The 19,601-nt window shown below is 45.4% G+C and overlaps 1 protein-coding gene across 2 annotated transcripts in view; it reads left to right on the forward strand.

Moving 5' to 3' along the window:
* The first annotated feature begins 9,696 nt into the window (after nucleotides 1–9,696).
* The window catches only part of spns2 (spinster homolog 2 (Drosophila)), a 60,189-nt gene continuing 50,284 nt past the window's right edge, over nucleotides 9,697–19,601 (forward strand). For both annotated transcript variants that reach the window (XM_041952937.1, XM_041952936.1), the window contains exon 1: nucleotides 9,697–10,099. In XM_041952937.1, coding sequence (XP_041808871.1) covers nucleotides 9,868–10,099 — 232 coding nt within the window. In that variant the 5' untranslated portion in view covers nucleotides 9,697–9,867. The remainder of the gene's footprint in view (nucleotides 10,100–19,601) is intronic.

Below are 19,601 nucleotides of genomic sequence, written 5' to 3' on the forward strand. Positions count from 1 at the left end.
CTGCATTGCTGAAAAAATGCTTTCATGAAAATCCTAGTTGTCCTCAATTACTGAGGTACAATAGATTTGCCAGATGTTCACTGAGACCTCCAGTAGAATTCCCCATAAACATGATAATGTTTGCAGCCGAGGCAGCACATGCATAATGTGTAGATGGACTGTAATGGTCTTTAACATCCCTGTGTGTCTTGGGCAGCACTATTACATGTAATGATCTTACTGTAATGATATGACATAAATAATGAGCATTCCTGTTGGAGAACCGTTTGCAAGGTAATATCATGCCCTGCCTTCTAAGAAAAAAAGGAATAAAACACAGACACACGCACACACATGCACAAAACCTCATTCATATTTTATGTTTTTTGTTTTCATTATCTATGTTGTTTTCTTTGTGTGAACGCCCATCTCCACACCCCAACCACACAAACAACAAAGTGTTAAAGCACTGCAACATAAACCCACAGAGTTCATATATGTACCTGTGAAGGGTGGCTGAAACCAGCCTACCATAACAGAAGGTGTGGTAACAATACATACCCTGGCGTGATAAATGCATGCGTAATCTCCTACAGGATGTGGCCTAATTATATTCAGTATTTAAAGAAAAACAAGTCCCTGGTTTCTGACCACAGTCTGCTCCTAGTCATTACCTTGAGCTACCGTGTTCTTCCACACAAAATACAGCCTCAAAATAATGCTGCCCAGTCCTGCACATGGATTTATACGCTCTGCAGACATATGGAAAACATATTTTAACACCACCTCATATTTGGTCAAGAATTCATTTTCACAGGTGTTACTCCTTAAAGAGTTTTTCTCTTTTCTTCTAAGAGTGGGCTTTTCATTTTCCTTTCTAGTATCATCGTGTTTTCATATTGTACAGTAAAGGCAGGAGTGATATTAAAGAGTGAAGGTGACAGCAATGTAACATGAGCACAACACAGACTGAAATCTTGGACTTTTGCACAAGCATGAAGGTTATATGACTCCATTTAGTTAATGGAGTCATATAACTCTCATTCTCTCACATGCTGGAGGATCCCCTCATTAGTAAAACTGTCAGGGACGCCTACAGTTGTCTGTGTGATGTTTTACTACACTAACCATGTGTCTACCTCTGCCTCTTCCAGAGCGTTTGAGTGTTTACTTTTGATATTTGCTGAACCCTAAACTGTGAGTGTAAGTCTGTGACCTCTCCTGAGTTCATGGAACATGATCGGTGTGAGCGTTCATCATCTTCAGCTTGGCTGCTCTTGTCAAAGACGAGACCAGACAAACAGGCCATATTTCCATACCCTCGTACGACAGCTGCTTGTCAGCCAGTTTCCAAACTGTGCAGACTGCTGCTGCAGAGGTGTCCCCTGGCAAATCCTGACTGCGGCATGTCATTGCATGTCTCCATTGTTTTGTACTGGAGTAAACCATGCAGGGAGGTCAAAGGTCACTGCCCCTGGCATTCTCAGGTACAAGTTCAGTTAATAATTGAGCTGAATTGTCATCATAGTTTGTTTACTCTCCATAGCTGCTGCACAGAAGAACAACTTGGCTGGAATGCTGTCGCAGAATTCATCTGCTGATTCATTTCTTACTAAATATTTCCTACTGAAGTGTCGAAACTGCGGGCTGAACTCGTCATTTACGGATGGATGAAAGCTATAGTTCAAGGACGCTGAGCCATTGTTATAGGTTTAATTGCTTTATTGTGGAATTCTCGGGAATTTCCTCTTGTTTTTGAGCATTTCAGCCTTAAGCTTGTCATTTTCCAGAAGTTATGCGATCACTCAGTATGCTGAGGGAATAGACTGGGCAGCAGGACGTGCATGTGGAATAACAAACAAGCACACACGCACACTGAAAGGTATGTGGAAAACATTCTAGAGGTAACAGTTCAACCTGCAATTAAAACACAATAGGTATTGTGAACAATGTTTCGGAGCACTTTATCTGCATACCTCTCCGTTTCCCCTGTCGACCCTGGCTGTACAGGAAACTGTCACAATGGCTAATAAATTGTCCAGGCCGATCAATGAGGGAGCCGGGAGCCAGAGGGAGAGCGGATACAGTCAGTGTTTACTCAGGGATAGGGAGCGTTTTAGCCGTGAAAAACAGCCCCCCTTCAGACGCAGTCGCACGAAACAACGCGCTGATACTTATAATATGGGAGCGGTGAGGATTCAATCAGTATGCTGTCATGATATCAGTAATAACCAGGAAATGGCTCATGTGCATCACACATATTTACTTGGAAGAGAAGAAGCAGCCTATCTGCTCCACGTTCGTGTTTTTCTCACCCTTCCACCGATCGGTCGCAAGACATTGATAAGAGGAGTCAAACCACATTTGTGGATGTGATGTTGCCCTCTGTCCTTATCGCCCGAGAACTGCTGCGGTGACATGACATCATATGGAGGAAGAGCCCTCTCCACCCTCTGCACTGCCCCTTCTGTGAACAATTACATCATATGGGCCTTCCTGTCTTCACACCCCACTTCATAAAGAAGAGCCGTGTTGCTTATGCAAAAAAGAAAAAAAAAAACAGGACTAACACTAACACCCCACTGCACAGTTATTGATGCATTTGACGTGTGATACAAGAACAAATTAAACGTGTTGATTGGACCGTTGGGGGTGATGATTCATACGGGTTTACACACACATGCAACATTTAAAAAATTGCCGGCATTAATAAACGCAGGAGTTTTGGTGATTGTAAATGCAAATACGCCAGTTGCAGTCAAAGAGTGAAATATCACTGGAAGAAAAACAGCAGTGTGGAAAAAAGTGTTATTATGCGAATGATTGCTGCTGCTGGTGCATGATTCACTTCCTGATACAGGGCTGCATAGCAGATCAATCAAGCCATTTCTCACTGTCATGCAAATGTCTTTGTTTGGAGCAGGGAGTACAAACGTGGACTACAATGGAAATGAAGCCAAATCTGAGGTTTGCCATATAATGGCATATGCACATTCTGGTCCTATGTATTTAGCATTCCGGTTTCAGAGGCTCGCTGGCCACTGGGCTGGAGAGAGCTGATTCACAGACACAGCCATGGCCATGGGGTAATTACAAAGACCCATGCAGTCTATAAATATGACCTACAGCACCACATAGATCTGGTCTCACTGCAAGTCAACCTCTGCCACATAGAAGCTCAAATTTCTCCAATTAGGTAGAGCTTGATGGAAGTTTTTCAGCTGTATAAAGAATGCAGTTTTGTGGAGAAATCATCCAAACAAAGGAGATCAACATGCTGATATGGGGAAAGACATCAGAGTCAGGGCTGGTTTTACCTCCCAGACACATCAACTGAGACTGATGACCCCCGACCAGGGAGTCCAGCTTGGATGGAGCTGTCAAATAAATAATTAAATGAGCAGATAAAAGAAGCTGTCTCTGCCCCTGAATGCTATATTTAGTCACTGCTGTACTTTATAGCCCCCGGATCATGCTTCCAAGGAGCGGAGACATCAGGCCAGATCTATTCAAATCCTCAGCTGCTCTGCCGCCAGACACCCTGTAGCTTGAGTTTGGGAGGACGTGGCAGGGGCAGGGTGGGGGGTTGCCGCAGCTACAGCAAGCTGCTGTCAGGCACAGACAGTCCAGAAGCCAGGAGGTCGCAGCGGATGAGAAAAGGTCAGAATGGCACAGCCCACACCTCAAGGCCGACCGAAGCCGAGACGGCTCCGGCTCCAAAAACAAATGAATGCGAGGAGAGTGGAAGTGGGGTGGTCCGGTGCTCCCAGACATCAGTGAGGGCAGGAGCTCACTGTGCAAAGTCACAGTTTGTAATATGTGTAATTTGCTGCACCAACCAAATATTCTGGCAATACTATAGCATGATTCTGTTGAAGTTATAGAGGCCTACGTCAAAGCTATCAGTCCGAGCTCTTATGAATGAACGGAGTGAGATCTTCCTCAGTCTCTTCTGCTCACTGGCCTGTGTGAAAGAGTTAAATGCTTCACTGCCTAACTGTTGGGTCAACCATTTCTATCAATTGCATGAATTGATTACATGGGTCAAATAGAAATGGAACAAGTTCAATTCTATTCCAAGAATAGAACAATTGCAGAAGATTTAAAAATATTCAATTGGTTGAACTGATCACACACACCCACACACACACATGATCTAGTGGCAGTTGAGGTGGATCTGCTCCTCGGCCTGGTTCAAACAGCATGCAGCTCATCAGAAGTGACAGTTTTAGTCACTACCTGATGTGACTTGGCACCACCGCTGGCTGTTTATTAGGGAATAAAACCATATCAGTGTGACTTTAGGCCGCCATCCTGCCGACAGGACAAAGACAGATGTTAGATGTCGAAATCCACTCCGCTGAAACATCTCATCTCCTCTGAAAAGAATGTACAACTGGTTGTTTTTTCCTTAGCAAAACCAAACATCAGGGAGGCCTATTCATCCCGTCCGTCCGGGTCTTTAATGTACACAGTGTACTCGGGGAAACTGGGACACTTGTTCCTTGGTACAGGAAGGGAAAATGTGCATATTTAACCGGATGTAAAAGCGGCTGATAAGGCAACAATAGGAGAATCACAAGTTGTGGTGTGATTACTGTATTTCAACAGTTCCTTGATTGCTTTAATTGCTTAACTTTTTGTTGATTTATTTCAATCTAAATTCACTTCGTTTCCAGAGTCAAGGTTCACAGAAGAAAAAAGCTAAAAGACAGAGAACAAAATAGGGATTTAAATACATTAAAAACGACAATCAGACGAAAACATCAGCGCTGTCAATTACACATTGTGGAAATGTCCAGATAGACTCAGTGTGCAGCTTTAGGGGGGATTAATAAGAAATGTTGAAGAGCAGAACTGCAAGAAGAATTGAAATAACCAAAAATTAGACCCATTGAACAGCCTGAACAAAAAATCCATAAACCAGTTAAACAACAATAGAAATATTTTATCTTGTCTAACTAATTGTTGACCTGAAAAGATACCTCAAACCTGCATATCTATTAGTTTAAGTAAATCTTGTTGAAATCTGCTTGATGACAGTGAAAACACAAAGGCTATAATGGCTGGATACGCCGTAGTTCTTGTGAACTTCATGAGTTTAAAGAGGCAGGGAGGTGTTCACCCGATGCACAGCTGCTGGACACACAGCTGATAGACACGTGTCAGTGGGACATTTAAACTTCACTGGCAGCCACATGATAGGATGCACAGAGAGCCGGCCTTATCGTCCCGCAGCCGCTGGGCCCGCCGATTAGCAGGTTATCTGCCATCCTGCACTGGATGTTCGGCCTGAGCCGAGACAGGAAGGAAGGCCGGGGCAGTGACTCAGCGGCTCCGGGCCACATAGCAGAATAATACAAGAGATAGGTCCGGGTCCACCGAGCCATTCTGCCATTCGATGGAAAAACACACAGGATCCCACAGACATGACCAGCATATCAAACACATCCCAGAGAAAGAGGAGGGGAGGTGGGGGCTCCAGAGAGGGAGACAGGAACAACTGTTTACTGGGGCTCCCTCCTAAGCCCTCCGCGTGAGACCGCTGGCTGGGTTTGGCTCTCTTCTCTTTTCCTGCATCCTCTTATCCTGGATGTCAGTCTGCAGCGTTACAAAAACAATTCTTGTCAGTAGCACTTGATCGCTTTCTGCTGAGGCTCCCAGGCTGCGCTGTTTGCATCATACTTTCCAGATTCAAACAGAGGGGATTTTCAGACATCAAAGTTATCGGGAAGTAAGTGGATGATTGCTTTGAAAGTTGTTCTGCAAAACAAATACCATGAGGGGCTTTAGGTTGTGCTGGCAGAACTTTTTCATTATAGTCTGAATGAAACAATATAGGTCAACTCGGTGCATGCGAATGGATTCAGACCTCAGCTCTGATACCCTTGCTATGCCAAACGCCTGCAGAGCAGAGCCAGGCAGGCGCCCAGCCTTCTCCCAAACTGATGCCAGAATTCATCCTCCCTCATCTTCTATCTACCTCCCTCCCACATTTAGCTTAGCTTTCGCAAGTTTAAATACCAACAAAAAGGTTGATCTTATTTACTTATCTTACTTTCAGTTTATATGACTGTATACTTTTATTTCTACACCGGAGCGTATGGTAGAAATAAACTCGAGCACAGTATCTGTCACGCAGTCATTATTTGAAATAAGAGCCTACTTTGGACAATGTCCCGTCCGGCTCAGTGAAATCAAACTGGTGCAGTTTGTCAGGAGTGCCCCCTCACTGCTTCCACCTCACACTCAATCACTGAACTCGTCCTACATCGACAACATCCCAGCTTCTCTTGCTCTGCCTCACACCTTTCTGTTCAAATTCATTCAGCGTGTCCTGGTTCAGTGTTACAAAACTCCCTAAGCTCCTCCCGCTGATATCGGTGATCATGCTGGGGACAGTTTTGGATTCCTGTCTTGGCAGAGTCAGAATAGTTCTTATCTATGTACACAATGGGATATGTAACAATTAGCTGGAGACGTTTTGGCACCTCTCTGACAGAACACAGATGGCACAGAAACACTCATCTGCATGCAGGATTGGCCTGTTCTCACCCATTCAGACACAGCTCATTTTCCTTATCAGGCGCACAGTCAGCTCACAACAGAAGCTCATCGCACGAAAAGTCATCCCGCCGAAAACTCATTGAGCCGCGAGCGCTCCAATATCTCACATCACACAACAACAACACGATGTGCAGTGCTACAAGGCACCGTCACCTTTGTCAGTGGTGTTTAAGTCATGGTTGTGATTAATTAAAAACCCAGCAGCCTTCCAGTAGCTTTAAGACAGAGAGTATGGGACCAGAGGAGAGCAAAGTCCCTGCAAGCAGTTAAAGCTTCCTGTAGCATCTCTGCCATAGATTGTAATGAAGTTGGGGACAGCAGTGGCTGTACACAAACTGCTGACACTGTCAGAACTGAGCCAGTTACATTGTGTTCATCTTTTCTTAACCGAACCAGATTATTTTTTCCTCTGTGTTTATCCTGTAGCCACCAGGAATGCCGCAGACAAACATACCCAATAGTAGGATTCATGCAGCATTACCGCTTCACTCTTCATTGGCTGCTGCGCCAAGCCCTTCTGTTGTGATGAAGATTGTTTGTGAATATGCTTCACAAGCAAAACGGGACTTCACTGCTCTCAGATTACAAATTTACTCTGCTAAGTTTTGTGTTTTTCATTTTGCAGCCACAAATGTTTATCTAATAAGAGTATTTTTGGAGCGAAGCTCATTCAGAACCCCCCCGACGAGCTGACATATGGGCCAGAGTGAAAATCAGCACTGTGATGGGTCTGCTGTGACTGTGAGTGAAAATGTACTTTTGGTAATTTCAGCACTGCAATTAAAATAATCAGCCATTTTCAGCGTCATCTGGAGACTTCTTAAAGCACCGCTGTTGTTTTTAATGTAAGCGTCTCCTGAATGTATGCAGTGCAGAGATGGACACTGATTCACTCGGCTCAGACAGACGGTATGAAACAAATCATTTGCCCCGACATGTAGTGATGGGCAGAATTCTCCGAAATAACGTTTTAAGATGATGATGATATCAGCCCCCACAGGACAAACTCCACTGAAACTCTCATTTCTTCTTTGTGCTCTACATTACTGTGGACAAACTCCCCCTCTGTTGGATTTCCAGTGTACAACCACGGCTTACCCCTAAAAGTGGTCATAGCTGTCACTGCTACTGTAAAGTTAGAGTTTATTGTTTATTGGGATCCTTGGCTGCAACAACTCTTCCGTGTTCAAAGAAAACAATCAGCGATTTTTGGTCTTACACTGCATACAAGAAAGAAAAAGTACCATTAACATCGCATTCAACGACAGAACATGAAAACCATTCAAAACATTCAAATATGAGTTGACTAAACAGCAATAATAATCTCAGTTCACTTGCACTGCTGTCAGAGCTCATTGCTCGAGGTGGGAAAGCCCAGTAACCAGTGAAATGTTGTCGTGTTCTCACACACCTTGACAGCAGTTCCTCTAAACCTGACCAGATCTTTCATTCAGAAAAGGAAACAGCCTGTTTCCTTTGGTCAGTAATTAGTATAGATCGCTTTTGACCATTGTGAGGCTTCCTCTGAACACATTAATCTAACTCACTTCACAATTCAACACATCTTTAGTTCGTTGTTTATTAAGTCATGCACAAGTGTCCACCTTGCATGGGCTTATGAGACACCAGAAATTACTGTGGCAGTGCTGAAACATATGTCTGAAATGAACAGAACTTCTTCCGTAACACTGCCAACAAAGAACTTGTCTTCTGCCACAAAAAGGTTTGCTTTCTTTAACATCATCAATTCAGAAGAATTCATCAAACGTGAAAGATGACAACAGCAAAGTCTTTCCCCTGCAGGGAGACAAAGCTGCCTGTTCCTACACTGTAGCTGTGCTTCACATAAGGCCCGATGCTGTGGCTGTTTTTCATGATGCAACATCTTCATAAAATGCACTCCATCTCTCATTAATCTCTGCTCCAACACAGCAATCAACACTGTCGGCCCTCTGTCATTGAATGTAAATTCGCACTCAAGAAGTCTTGGTGTTATCTCTGATTCTAGTTTAAAATTCAACGCACGAATCAGCTCTGTTGTCGGCACTATCTCTTCCATCTTAGATCACTTGCAGAATTAAAATCAGTCCCGCCTGTTGAGGATTCAGAGACATCGTTCATGCTTGTATTTATTCTTATTTTCCCTGTTAAAATGCAGCAGAGAGGCCATATATCACCTATTCTTGCTTGTGAGGCACAGAATTGATTTGAAGATTGTCTTGTTTGTTCTTAAAGTGCTGCATGGACTGGCATCAGGTCATACCTCTGAACTCCTCGTCCGCTCTTCACACTCCAGACCCAATCACTGCTCCTCAACGCTCCCACCATAAATCCAGGGGTCCTAATCTAATTAACACCCGTCTAAAGACCCATCTCATCAAAGTCATCATGAAGACATGACTGCTCACACTATGTTTTTCATTTGATTGTTTTTATGGATTTGTTCTCTCTGCAATGTTGTTGTCCTTTTATGACAATTAATTTACTTATATCATCTCAATTATGTGTGTTTATTTTTACTAATGGCAGATTATCTCTCACGATCTCAGCTCTTGACATAACAAAATGCTCCACATTATTTTTAAATTTGCTGTACAAATACATATAGTTGACTTTGATCAGAAAAAATGCATCAGAATAGTCATATTTTGATATTTCAGATTCACGGAGAGAGGAAAAATATCTGAAAATCTAAAAGTAAATGCAGCAATGTTTTTGGGACCTTGTGCTGAAAATATGAGCACACCAGGGCCGGATCAGTAGCCTCCTCTCATCTCTAAATGTGTCTGTGCAACACACTTTAGTGACCCACTTCTATCAGCCTGCAGTTATTCAGTAGTAATATGTCTCATAGTCAGCATCACAGCAAATGTGATCGATGACGATTGATAAATATATAAATAAACTTCATCACACCCACCCACCTATTTCCCACCACTGTCAGCTTCCCGAAATAACAGAGAGCTTTTTCCAACCGCACCACACTCCGGTTGCAATTCCGTAGCATCTGCGGCACAGGATCAGGTGCGGCTCCATCATTCGCTGCAGGGTTTCAGGGGGGCGGAGTCTTTCGAGCCGGGTCACGCCCCCTGCACTACAGCGCCTGGTCCTCAGAAAAAAAAACTCAGGAGCGCACTGCTAGAAAAATATGAGCCCGAGAGGAGAAGCTCCTGCGCTTCAGCACACAAGACAACAACCCCACCGCGAATAATCCCACTTCAGATCACAGACCATCGCTGAGTCCGCTCCTTCTTCAGCTCTTTTCTCTCTCTACACCTTTTTTTTTCACCCCCTCCTGCGCTGGATCTTTCGTGCCAGAAAATGTGCGTGGAGAGCGATGGGTGCGAGATTGAGGGCTGCAGCAGTTCGGATGAGGTGCGCACGCTGTCGGGCAGCATGAGTCCCGGACTGAAGTCCAACCCGGACCTTCACCCGTGCAAGCCGGGCCAGAAATTCCGCGCCGCGCTGCTCAGATGCCGCTCACCGGCCGCTGCCGCCGGGATCCTCAGCTTTGGGAACGTCCTCAATTACATGGATAGATACACTGTAGTCGGTAAGAGCCCTCCCTTCTTAGACCTGTATGAGAATATTTGTGTTCATTGATCTTTAGTGGCTGGATGATGGTTCTTGCACTAATTTGCCTGTGAGAGCTGCCGGCTCACCTCAGCTGAGGCGGGCGGAACAATGGGCTTGCCCAAGCGCAGTGGACAATCTGCTGAAACCACAAGGCTGTTTGTGTCTCCACGCATGTGGACCGTGTGCTGTAGTCCAAACAGATAACACACACGTCCTCGCTATCACCCGAGGAAATGCCTGACATTCAGGATTTTTTTCCCTCCGGGGTTGGTAGATAATTGCAGATCGATCAATTAAGGCGATCACATCCACCAACCTGACTGCATGCTTTCGCACTGTGCGTGCGCCCGTGTATGTGTGTGTGTATGTGTGTGTGAGTGAGAGAGGTGTCCCCGTGGGCTCATCTGTCAGACCTATGAGGGATCAGTCATGTCGATGTGGTCCAGGCTGTAGTCTGTGCTGTGCGGCAGCTCGACGCGTGATGCTGCGATGAGGCCATGTGGTCGATCCTCCTCAAGTGTCCGCATCTCTTGTCAGTGTAGCTGAGACCCACGGCGTAGTTTATCCAGACTGAGCGCTCTGCACAGATGGAAAATAAGCCTGTGGTCTTGGAGTGTGTTAAAATGTGTGAAGTGCATTAGTTTGAGCCCGATTATGATGAAGTGATGAGTTAATTCAATGTGGCTAAGATGACTAATTATAGATGTATTAAATGTGTTTTTATGAGATATTACTCTGTTATAAGGCAGAAAAACATGATTTAAATTGTTCTGTTTGTAATCTCACACCATGTTTCTGTCTGGGTATCAATAAGGTTTATTTATCATTTTATTTGTAGTTCATCATCAGCCCATGAATTCCTTTAAAACAAAAATCAGGTATCCTGTTGTTATGATTAATGACTCAGGTCAACATTTTAACCTCACCTCAGGTTCCCCAGTATTTGGGAGCTGGATTATGTATTGAGGCTCCTTGTCAAGGCTTGGACATCGGACTATGGCACTGCATGGGTTAAAGATATTGCTGCAGCATGGAGAATGGAGGGAAGTGTGGTCACGGGGAGAGTGGGCTCCTCTGTACAAAGAGATGCCGTCCTGGTTAAAGTGCGAGTGTCCGTTGATACTCTGAAGGACTTTCTTATGTGATACAGACACACAACAGAAGTCTACTTCAAAATCTTATTTGAGATCGTCTTCTTTTATTTCTTCACACATTTTTCGCTGCTTAGCATGTAATTACCCTGCATTAAGATTTCTGAAGTGATAAGTCTGGATAAATGTGTGTAATTTCACTTTGTAGCCCCTGGCACAAAGAAGGAGTGGCGAGCTCAAACAGAACAATGTGTGCACTTAATCCACAGCCACATGCCTACAGCTCCTCGTCCTGGAGGCTTCAGGTCCAGTCTGTCAGTTGTAAAGAGTCAAGCCGCAAAGCCTGAATGATCATTACAGCGGGAACGCTTTAGCTGCTCGGCCTACAACCGCACCAGGAATGCATTCATGTGGCATATCTAATCTTAACATCTTCAAGCACCACTCGGTCGCAGCAGATTGCATGAAAAGCTGCATCCTCATCCTCAGTCACAGATGAATCAGTCTCCCTCTACAGCAGCGATTTGTACTTCTGTCCCCGTACACCTCCGGATGCTTTGATCAGAGGAAACCCCTCATTAGGGGGCTTGCAAACAATTCTATTCTCCTCTGTCCTCTCCATCATGATCCTGCCACCGCTGTCTCTGCTCCTCCCATCACATGAATTGCAAGGCAGAAAAATCCCTCGCAGGCCCTCCGAGCGCTCGCTGCGCTGTGACAGGAAGACGAGTGACTGAAGAGAGATGAGGAGAAAGTGGAAAAGGGAGGAGGAAGGGAGCGCAGGGCGATGGGGTTGGGGTGGGGTGTTGGGTCGCAGCAGCTCGGGCTAACCCTCGTGGGAAGAGGCTGTGCTCGTGTGGTGCAGAGGGGTCCCTTCCCATCCCGTCCCTGCCACCTTGTTTTGCATTATGCATGTGCAGCATGTGCGTCGGACCCTCGTACAGAGTGAGGACCAGCAACCATGTGCATCCGACACAGCTAAGACGTGAAGCAAGAGCCGATCTGCCATTCTCCCTCCCGCATCCACCTTCCATCTCCGTCTGTCACTCTTCAAGCCCTCCTCTCCATTGCACTCTCCACATTGCAGTAGTAATTAGGGGGTGGAAGCAGCACTCCAAGTGCGTGTGTGTGTGTGTGTGTGGGAGAGTGGGAGAGGGGGAACAGGGCTTTATAATATATCTATATAATATCAGTATTGCGCTTGTTTATTGCTAAAATAGGACATTTTGCTTCAATGTTGTGTCGTCCTGATGCAGTTTCCGGTGTCTGCTTTCCATCACCACCTTCTTCCTCCCTGTGTTCCATCAGGACTCCATCTACCATCAGCATTCTGTCTCTTCTTCTTGTTTCTAATCGCTCTGCTGTCTTCTTCTTCTCCAGCTTTCTTGTTCACATTCAAACCTTTTCAGTAGCAGGTACCCAAAGCACATCCCATAGATCTTAATGTCAGTTAGGCAAGCATGAGCGCACACCCACAGAAAGCGCTCACAGACACACACACACAAAATAAAAAAAGACTTTCCCGACCATCTCAAGAGGGGCTGAATGAGAGAGAGGGGAGTTGTGAGGGGAGGGGCCGCCTGCTGCAGTGGCCGGCAGTCAGAGGGAAGTGGACGCGGAGCGCTGGCAGCATTGAGCCCGAGCGCTGCCGGTCCCCCCGTCGTCAAAAGCTCTTTGTACCGACAGCCATTACTGTAGTGTGTGTGGATCACTAAAGCATTGTCACCAAGACAGAGGGCGACCATTCCAGACACCAGAGCCATTCTGCTCCACAACAATGATGGGAAAATTGCACAGCAGCAGAGTCAAAGACTTGGATCTTTCTGTCGTTCCCCAGTGTCAGAGGTGAAGCCCCACACACACACACATAAAAAAACACCATATAATCACAAACTGGTGTTTATGATTCCAACCCCTGACTGATCCAAGATGATGGTGAGAGCCACAAAAGAATGGAGAAGTCACACCGTCTTTTTTTTTTCTTTTATGGGACTTTGTTTTGTTCTGGGTTTGATAGATGTCCTGCCAGCATGTTTTATACAAGACTTGAATATTTAATACCACCAGTTTGTTAGGAGGCTCTGCTTCAAAACAAAGTAATTGTACGAGACTTGAGACTTAAGCTGCTGCATATTGGAAGGCATGTTTTTGATCTCAGCGTGGCACTAGAATGAGAATTAAAAAAGCAAACTCAATACTGATTGTATCATCCTTGAAATTTTTAACAGCGAGTTACTTCAGCTTGGGAATGAAATTTAGTGTAATTTAAGCAAATGAATGCATGAACTTTTGAACCTCTCCATCCCTTTTAAAAAGGATTTAGCATTCAGTATCTGTTTCACTCTTGTAACGAGGTGTGTTCAACTAGGAATCATCAGAGAGCTACAAGCAGCTCAAATTTCTGCTATTTCCATTTTTCCTTGTTGCGGAATGCCAAATCTAAGTGTGAAGAGGCGCAGAGGAGACCACGATTAGGTCTGAGTGGTGCTGAAGAGAAGGAGGCTGTGAGAGACAGCAGTCAGCTGCAGACTCTATGCAGTGAGCTTGCTCCTTCAGGCGACAGTGTGTGATGCGGACGAGGCAGAGATGGGGAGCGTCAGCGGGTGTCTGAGGGTGTCCTGATGAGGTATGCGGGGGAATGAGATAGATGGAGATCCCGGCGTGCAAGATTGGAGTGGAGGCCGAAGCAGAGCCGGATGAGTTACGATGCCCCGGCTGGGTCACTTGTTTCTGGCCTTTGGAAGCAGCCATTTAATCCACAGCCACTTACTGTATACTCCATTTGCTTTTTGGAGTGCATACGAGCTCTGAGATTTAGAGGGCCACTATGTTTAATTTAATTTGAGGTGGCTTTGAAACCTTAAATCCCGTTGTTGGTCTCGGGGTAGACGGTCCAAGCTCCTCGACAGCTTATCATAAAGAAGGGATTAAGTGTTTTTTTTTTTTTTTCAGAGAATATGAGGATATCTGGGCAGACACTCAGCACTTAAAGTTATTTGCTTGCTAAATCAGTAGACCCTGGTGTGTGTTAACTCTATCCACCCCCCCTCCTGCGCGCACCCAGACTCACCCGCTTCTCAGATCACAAAGGAGCAATTTGGGGGGTACAGTCTGCCGCCTAATCTGTGGTGAACAGAAATGTCGGGGAGCTGCAGATTAGCGCTTCTTCCAGGCACTTTAAGATGAGTTAGCTCTGTCAAGCTGTCATTCCAGGAACGCCCCAACAGGGACACATCCCACTGGACAAGTGCAGGGCCGTTGCATGTGAACTTTTGACATATAGACACAGATGACAGCGAGGTAATAATCCTCTTAAGGCAAGCTCTTTGGCACACTAGAAAGATGGATGCAATCTATCCAGTCTGACAGGCTATGCAGATTCATTCCGGATAGTTTTTACCACTTCCTTTGTGGCTAGTCATTATCACCGTCCACGTACGCCTAGGGCAGTCCTCCGCATTAGCATTTCCTCATAAAGCAATCACAGGGCACACACTGAGCATATTTTCTGTCTTCTTTGTGATTTCCCGTCTGATGCTGCAACAGCGCTCTTTCCGGGTGCTCAAAATGCAAGAAAGTGCAGCGCTTTCAGTTCCACAGAGGCCAGCGGAGAAGAGAAGTGAAGATAGTGTAGTCGTCTGTCTGGAGGGATTCGGGATTACATCAAGGTCTGCACAAATACAGCGCAGATAACTGTGCTGCTGCGCAACGAGCCCAAATGCTGGAAGCGAGTCACCGCAGATCTTCTCAGTAACATGAAGCGCTGCAGCGAAATATGTCAGGATTAGACACACAGGAAGTGTCTCCCCACTGCCGAACTGTGTGAGAGGCTGCGTGGGCCCTGCTGGAGTAGCTTTGGGGTTTAGCCGTCGGGTCGCTTCACCCTCTCTTGTTTTATAGCTTTCACATTAAAGGACCCCAAACAACAGCCGAGGCGTTAAAAAGATGGAAGGGCCTCTAGTAATTTGCTTTATAGGGTTGCTGCCTCTTTCTTATCGTGCTTTTTCCATCTGATGTCGAGCTGTTCCGAATTAGACGAACGACGCTGTACAGTATGAGACGTCTCTGTGAAAGCCAACATCAGCACGGCTGCACTTTAGTAATACATTTCAACATCTTTCAAAATCTTTTCCTTCACTGTTGACAGCACAATATTGACACTATTCAACAGAGGTTGCGTGGAGTCATTAACAATTACACGATATGTGACCGCGTGGACTTTTCCAGACTGGTTTCCCACAGATATCCCACTAATCTCTTTATGTCTATATCCTGGCGTGCCATTCCCACTGCTGTGCGAAAACAGTCTGTGTGTTCTTTAGGCTCCGATTTAGCCGACGTCTGTAATAGTAACCGGTGGAATTAGACAGAGCTTCTTCCTCTGCCAGCGCAGGCTCTTTCATGTGGCTACTCCAGATTTTACCATCGAGCAGACGCACTTCCCTCGCAGCAGCTTTCGCCCCGTGACCCCGTGAACGCGCCATTTCATGGCTGCGCTGACGGTCGCTGTGCTGGGACTCTTTGACTCTTCCCCTCCGCACAGCTGTTATTCTGGCATCAACCCAACCTCGCACCCTGCATCACTCATCACAGCCATGAGGCAGGATATTTATACTCTGTGCTGCCCATGCTATAGATTTTCTTGCGGAGGGTGAGATTTTAGGGGAAGATACTGCGTGAGGGGCGAGGGACAGGCGCATGCAGGAAGTTAGATGTTGTACTTTGGCTCGCTGGCAAACATTGTCAGGAGTTGGAGCTGCAGCGGCAAGACAGCTCATTGAGGTGATTAAGGTACTTTATAACCCTACAGCAGGATTTGCATTTGCATCTAACGATATACTTCTTCTGTGAGTCAGAACTCAGCCAACTGGCAGTTGTCTGGATTCTGTCTGAGGGTGGGGGGCTCTCAGTGTCAGACTTTGAAATCCCTCACCGTGCATCCATTTAGAAGAAAGCTTCACCTCATGTTCTCCGCAAAATCCAATATCAGCCAAGAAGAGAGGCTGTTTCAACACACAGGGCCCTTTTTATCATTGAAACCCTCAACAGACTCTTATCTTTTCACTTCCAGCAGCTTGACGAGCCGACGTGTAAAAGACGGCAGCCTGTTGATCTTTGCCGTTTGAAGGTGAGGGTGGGCTGATAATCGCTGACCTCCCCTTTGTCATCAGAGGAGTGTGTGTGGACATAAGGACGGGCCGCTCCTGTTTCCTTTGGTCTTGTGCTCGCCACCTACAAGCTCGCTTTAGGATGACGGCCCTGAGATAAACACAGCATCTGCTCAGTCCAGTTTGGAGTTTTTAAGACATGTCGGAGTGACAGCGACATGATCCGAGCACCCAGTCGCAGTTTGACGCCCCTCTCTTCCTGTCTCGTTATCTAAGTGTTCACCTGAAGAAAGAGGTGAAACCCGTCTTTTCGTGCATAAGGCAGGAGTGCAGGAAGGGGGGGAGGAGATTTGGGATGTGTTTAGTGCTTTGCAGCGTTTGACGTGCTGTCAAATAACAGCTCATCCCTGCTGAAAAAATGTGATAGGGTTTGTTCACTCCCTGCATTCCATCTCTTCTGATTAGCACAGCAAATTTTAACAGGGGCATGTTTGAGCCGCGATGTTGTTGGAATTAAAATACGTATGCATGTGTTTAAACAGTTTCTGCATCCATAGTGCGCTGTATGGAACAACAGAGAAAATAGCCTTGTGCCTTATTCTACAGTTGAACGGTCAACAGCGCATGGATCCCGGCTTTTTTTCACTTCTCAGACTACAGTGTGCATTTCCCTTTCCTCCAGCCACCCCCACACTCTGTGACATTGTCATCCCTTTCAACACACACACCGAGAGGCATTTAAAAAGGAGGGAAAAAACAAAGAGACACAAACAAGTGAAATGTCTATGTTGTGAAGGTCATTCAGATGTTCCCCTGAGTGCAGAGCTTCGGCTCGGACCGCTGACACACGTGATGAAGACATGGAAATGCAACGCAATCCCTTTCGTACCCACGTGAAACACACACACAGCCTCTGAATATTGATCAACAGAACGGCAGCTTGGAATTTGTTACAAGTGATGAAACCGTAATGTCCTGAGACTCCCTGAAATTGGATTTTTTTTTCTCTGACACATTAACAAGTCGTTCTAGAGAGGATCGGAATCTAATATTGACCAGCTCGCGGCACGAGCTCCAGCCAGCTGTTGTGAAAGCAGACCTGCAGCTCGCAGTGATATTAGCTCTCGGCTCCTGGAAGCTCACAGCTGCTAGAATAATATTTAGACTGCTTATTTACAGCAGCCCTATATTTGAGAAACCTTCCCTCCTGAGGAAAAATGTAATCTTTCCCCCCATTTAGATGCGATAGAGTAAATAGCGGAGCCTTGCAGAGGGATTATGCAATTTTTTTTATATCCACTAATCAGGCCCAGGATAAGGGCTTGTGTGTGTTTGCTGTGTTTTCATCACTTCTTGTATGATTTCGTTTGTGGATATCTGTCATGTTGTCAGAGCTGGGAGAGACTGCAGCAGGATTTTTTCATTACTGTGTTTGGCGTATGCGTTACTGTGTTTGTGGGAAGAACCGGGGTTGAATGAGGGCGCTGACCTCTGTCGAAGACTGTCTGTTAATGTTTTGGGTCAGAGATGGACACGCTCACGCACGCACACGCATTCACGCCTGTCGTTTAGTGTGTTTTTCTGCTGTAAAATGTTCACACTCAGGATTGAACTCCTATGAGGATGTGCCACTGGTTTTGTGTTTCCAAGATGTCAGCGCTGTCAGGGGGCGAACACATAGGTCCACATGTATAGTCTGACAGCATCATGTCATGTTTTCTTATCAGTTCAACCTCTCAGCTAAATTCTGGCTAGTTTAGCTCTGCGCAGCTTGATTAGCAGGCAAGTAGACTTCTGTGTTGTCTTTTTCTGGCTGCGCTGTGTGAGAATTTGCTTATGAGACAATGACAGGCTGAGTTTATGTGTTTGTTTCTGCAGTGCAGTTGTCCACCAGAATGGTTGGTTACACCTCACTGCCTATGGTAGGTTATTATAGCATTCTCTCGATTCTTCAGCACCATAAATGTTTACTGGCCCATGTTTAAATGCATAAATCTGCAGGCAGCCTGTCACCACACCACTTCAAAAATGATTACGTTTTGATTGCATGTATTTATAACAATGAACATGATGCACTGAGCTGAAGATGTTGCTGTGTGTGGTAGCTGTGGTGTAAAACGCTGTGGCATTTTTTCTGTTCTGTGATGTTTTGGAGACAGCCTCCTGCAGTAGCCCATGTTGTCATTCAGGTTGTTGATGGAAGTATCTGGGCTGCAAAGCCTCATTTGCATAGAGTGCAGGTTAACGACTGCTGATAAGTGCATGTAAGGCCTGAGGCTGTGTGCTGTAGGTATGTGGATTGTTCTTTAATGAAACAGGCCTGGTATGTGAAGGAAGCCAGACATTAGCAGAAAAGATGCCTTGGCGTGCTTTCCCATGGCAAGAAGAACTGAAACTCATGTCACACTCTCACGACTGAGACGTCGGACTGGAAAGTTAGAGAGTTAAGTTTTTTATCATGTAAAATGAGATCAGACGCATTGTCAGAGAAATCAAGTTGTGTTTCATAGTAATTTTCCTTTGTGAGCTTTGAGATTCAAACCGGCCTCTGAGGTCATTTTTATAAGTTTGTGCAAGAAGACATATTTGGGTTTCTCAGAGTGTTTGATGAAACAGCAGAGGAAGTAATGAGGTGCATATCTAATTCATGAGACAATGAAAGATGAGCCCCACGGCCTCAACTAAACTGCTCTCCCCATAACCGGGATGAAATAGAGTCGGAAATTAGTGGCTTCCCCCTTAAATGAAGACACAGTGTGTGAGTGCCATTGGTAGGACTGCTTGTGAGTACTGAGGCGTGTACAGCTATAGAGAGGTCACCTTGGCAGCATCTCAGAATTAAAATGCTTTTATGTGTCTGACTGGTCTTCCCCCTGGCTGTAGTTGTGATGGGAATACAGGAGGAAGTCTGAAGATGGAAGAAAAACAAGTGTGACATTCATATTTCTACAGCTATAAAACTCCAGGAGTCATTGATAACAGATGTTATCGCTGTGTACATAAAGAGCAGATATGGTGGACAGTCCCTCCTTGTTTCATGAGTTACACTTAAGATTCCACGCGGTCCACTCGAAAACAGCCTTGTGACAAACTACACGGCAGAGTTGTGGTGACAACCCAGTACCAAGAGCAAGATTTAAGTAATTAATTAATTTAAGTTGAAAAAAATAAAGATATTTCAATTTCTACCTAAATTTTATGTCCATACACACTAGAAAGTTGCTGCTGTTTGTATTGTTGGTGTTTTTAATTTTCACTCAGTTGGACCCAGTTTTATGAA

This window comes from Chelmon rostratus, chromosome 14 (genome assembly GCF_017976325.1).
Source record: "Chelmon rostratus isolate fCheRos1 chromosome 14, fCheRos1.pri, whole genome shotgun sequence".
NCBI classification, from domain to species: Eukaryota; Metazoa; Chordata; class Actinopteri; order Chaetodontiformes; family Chaetodontidae; genus Chelmon; species Chelmon rostratus.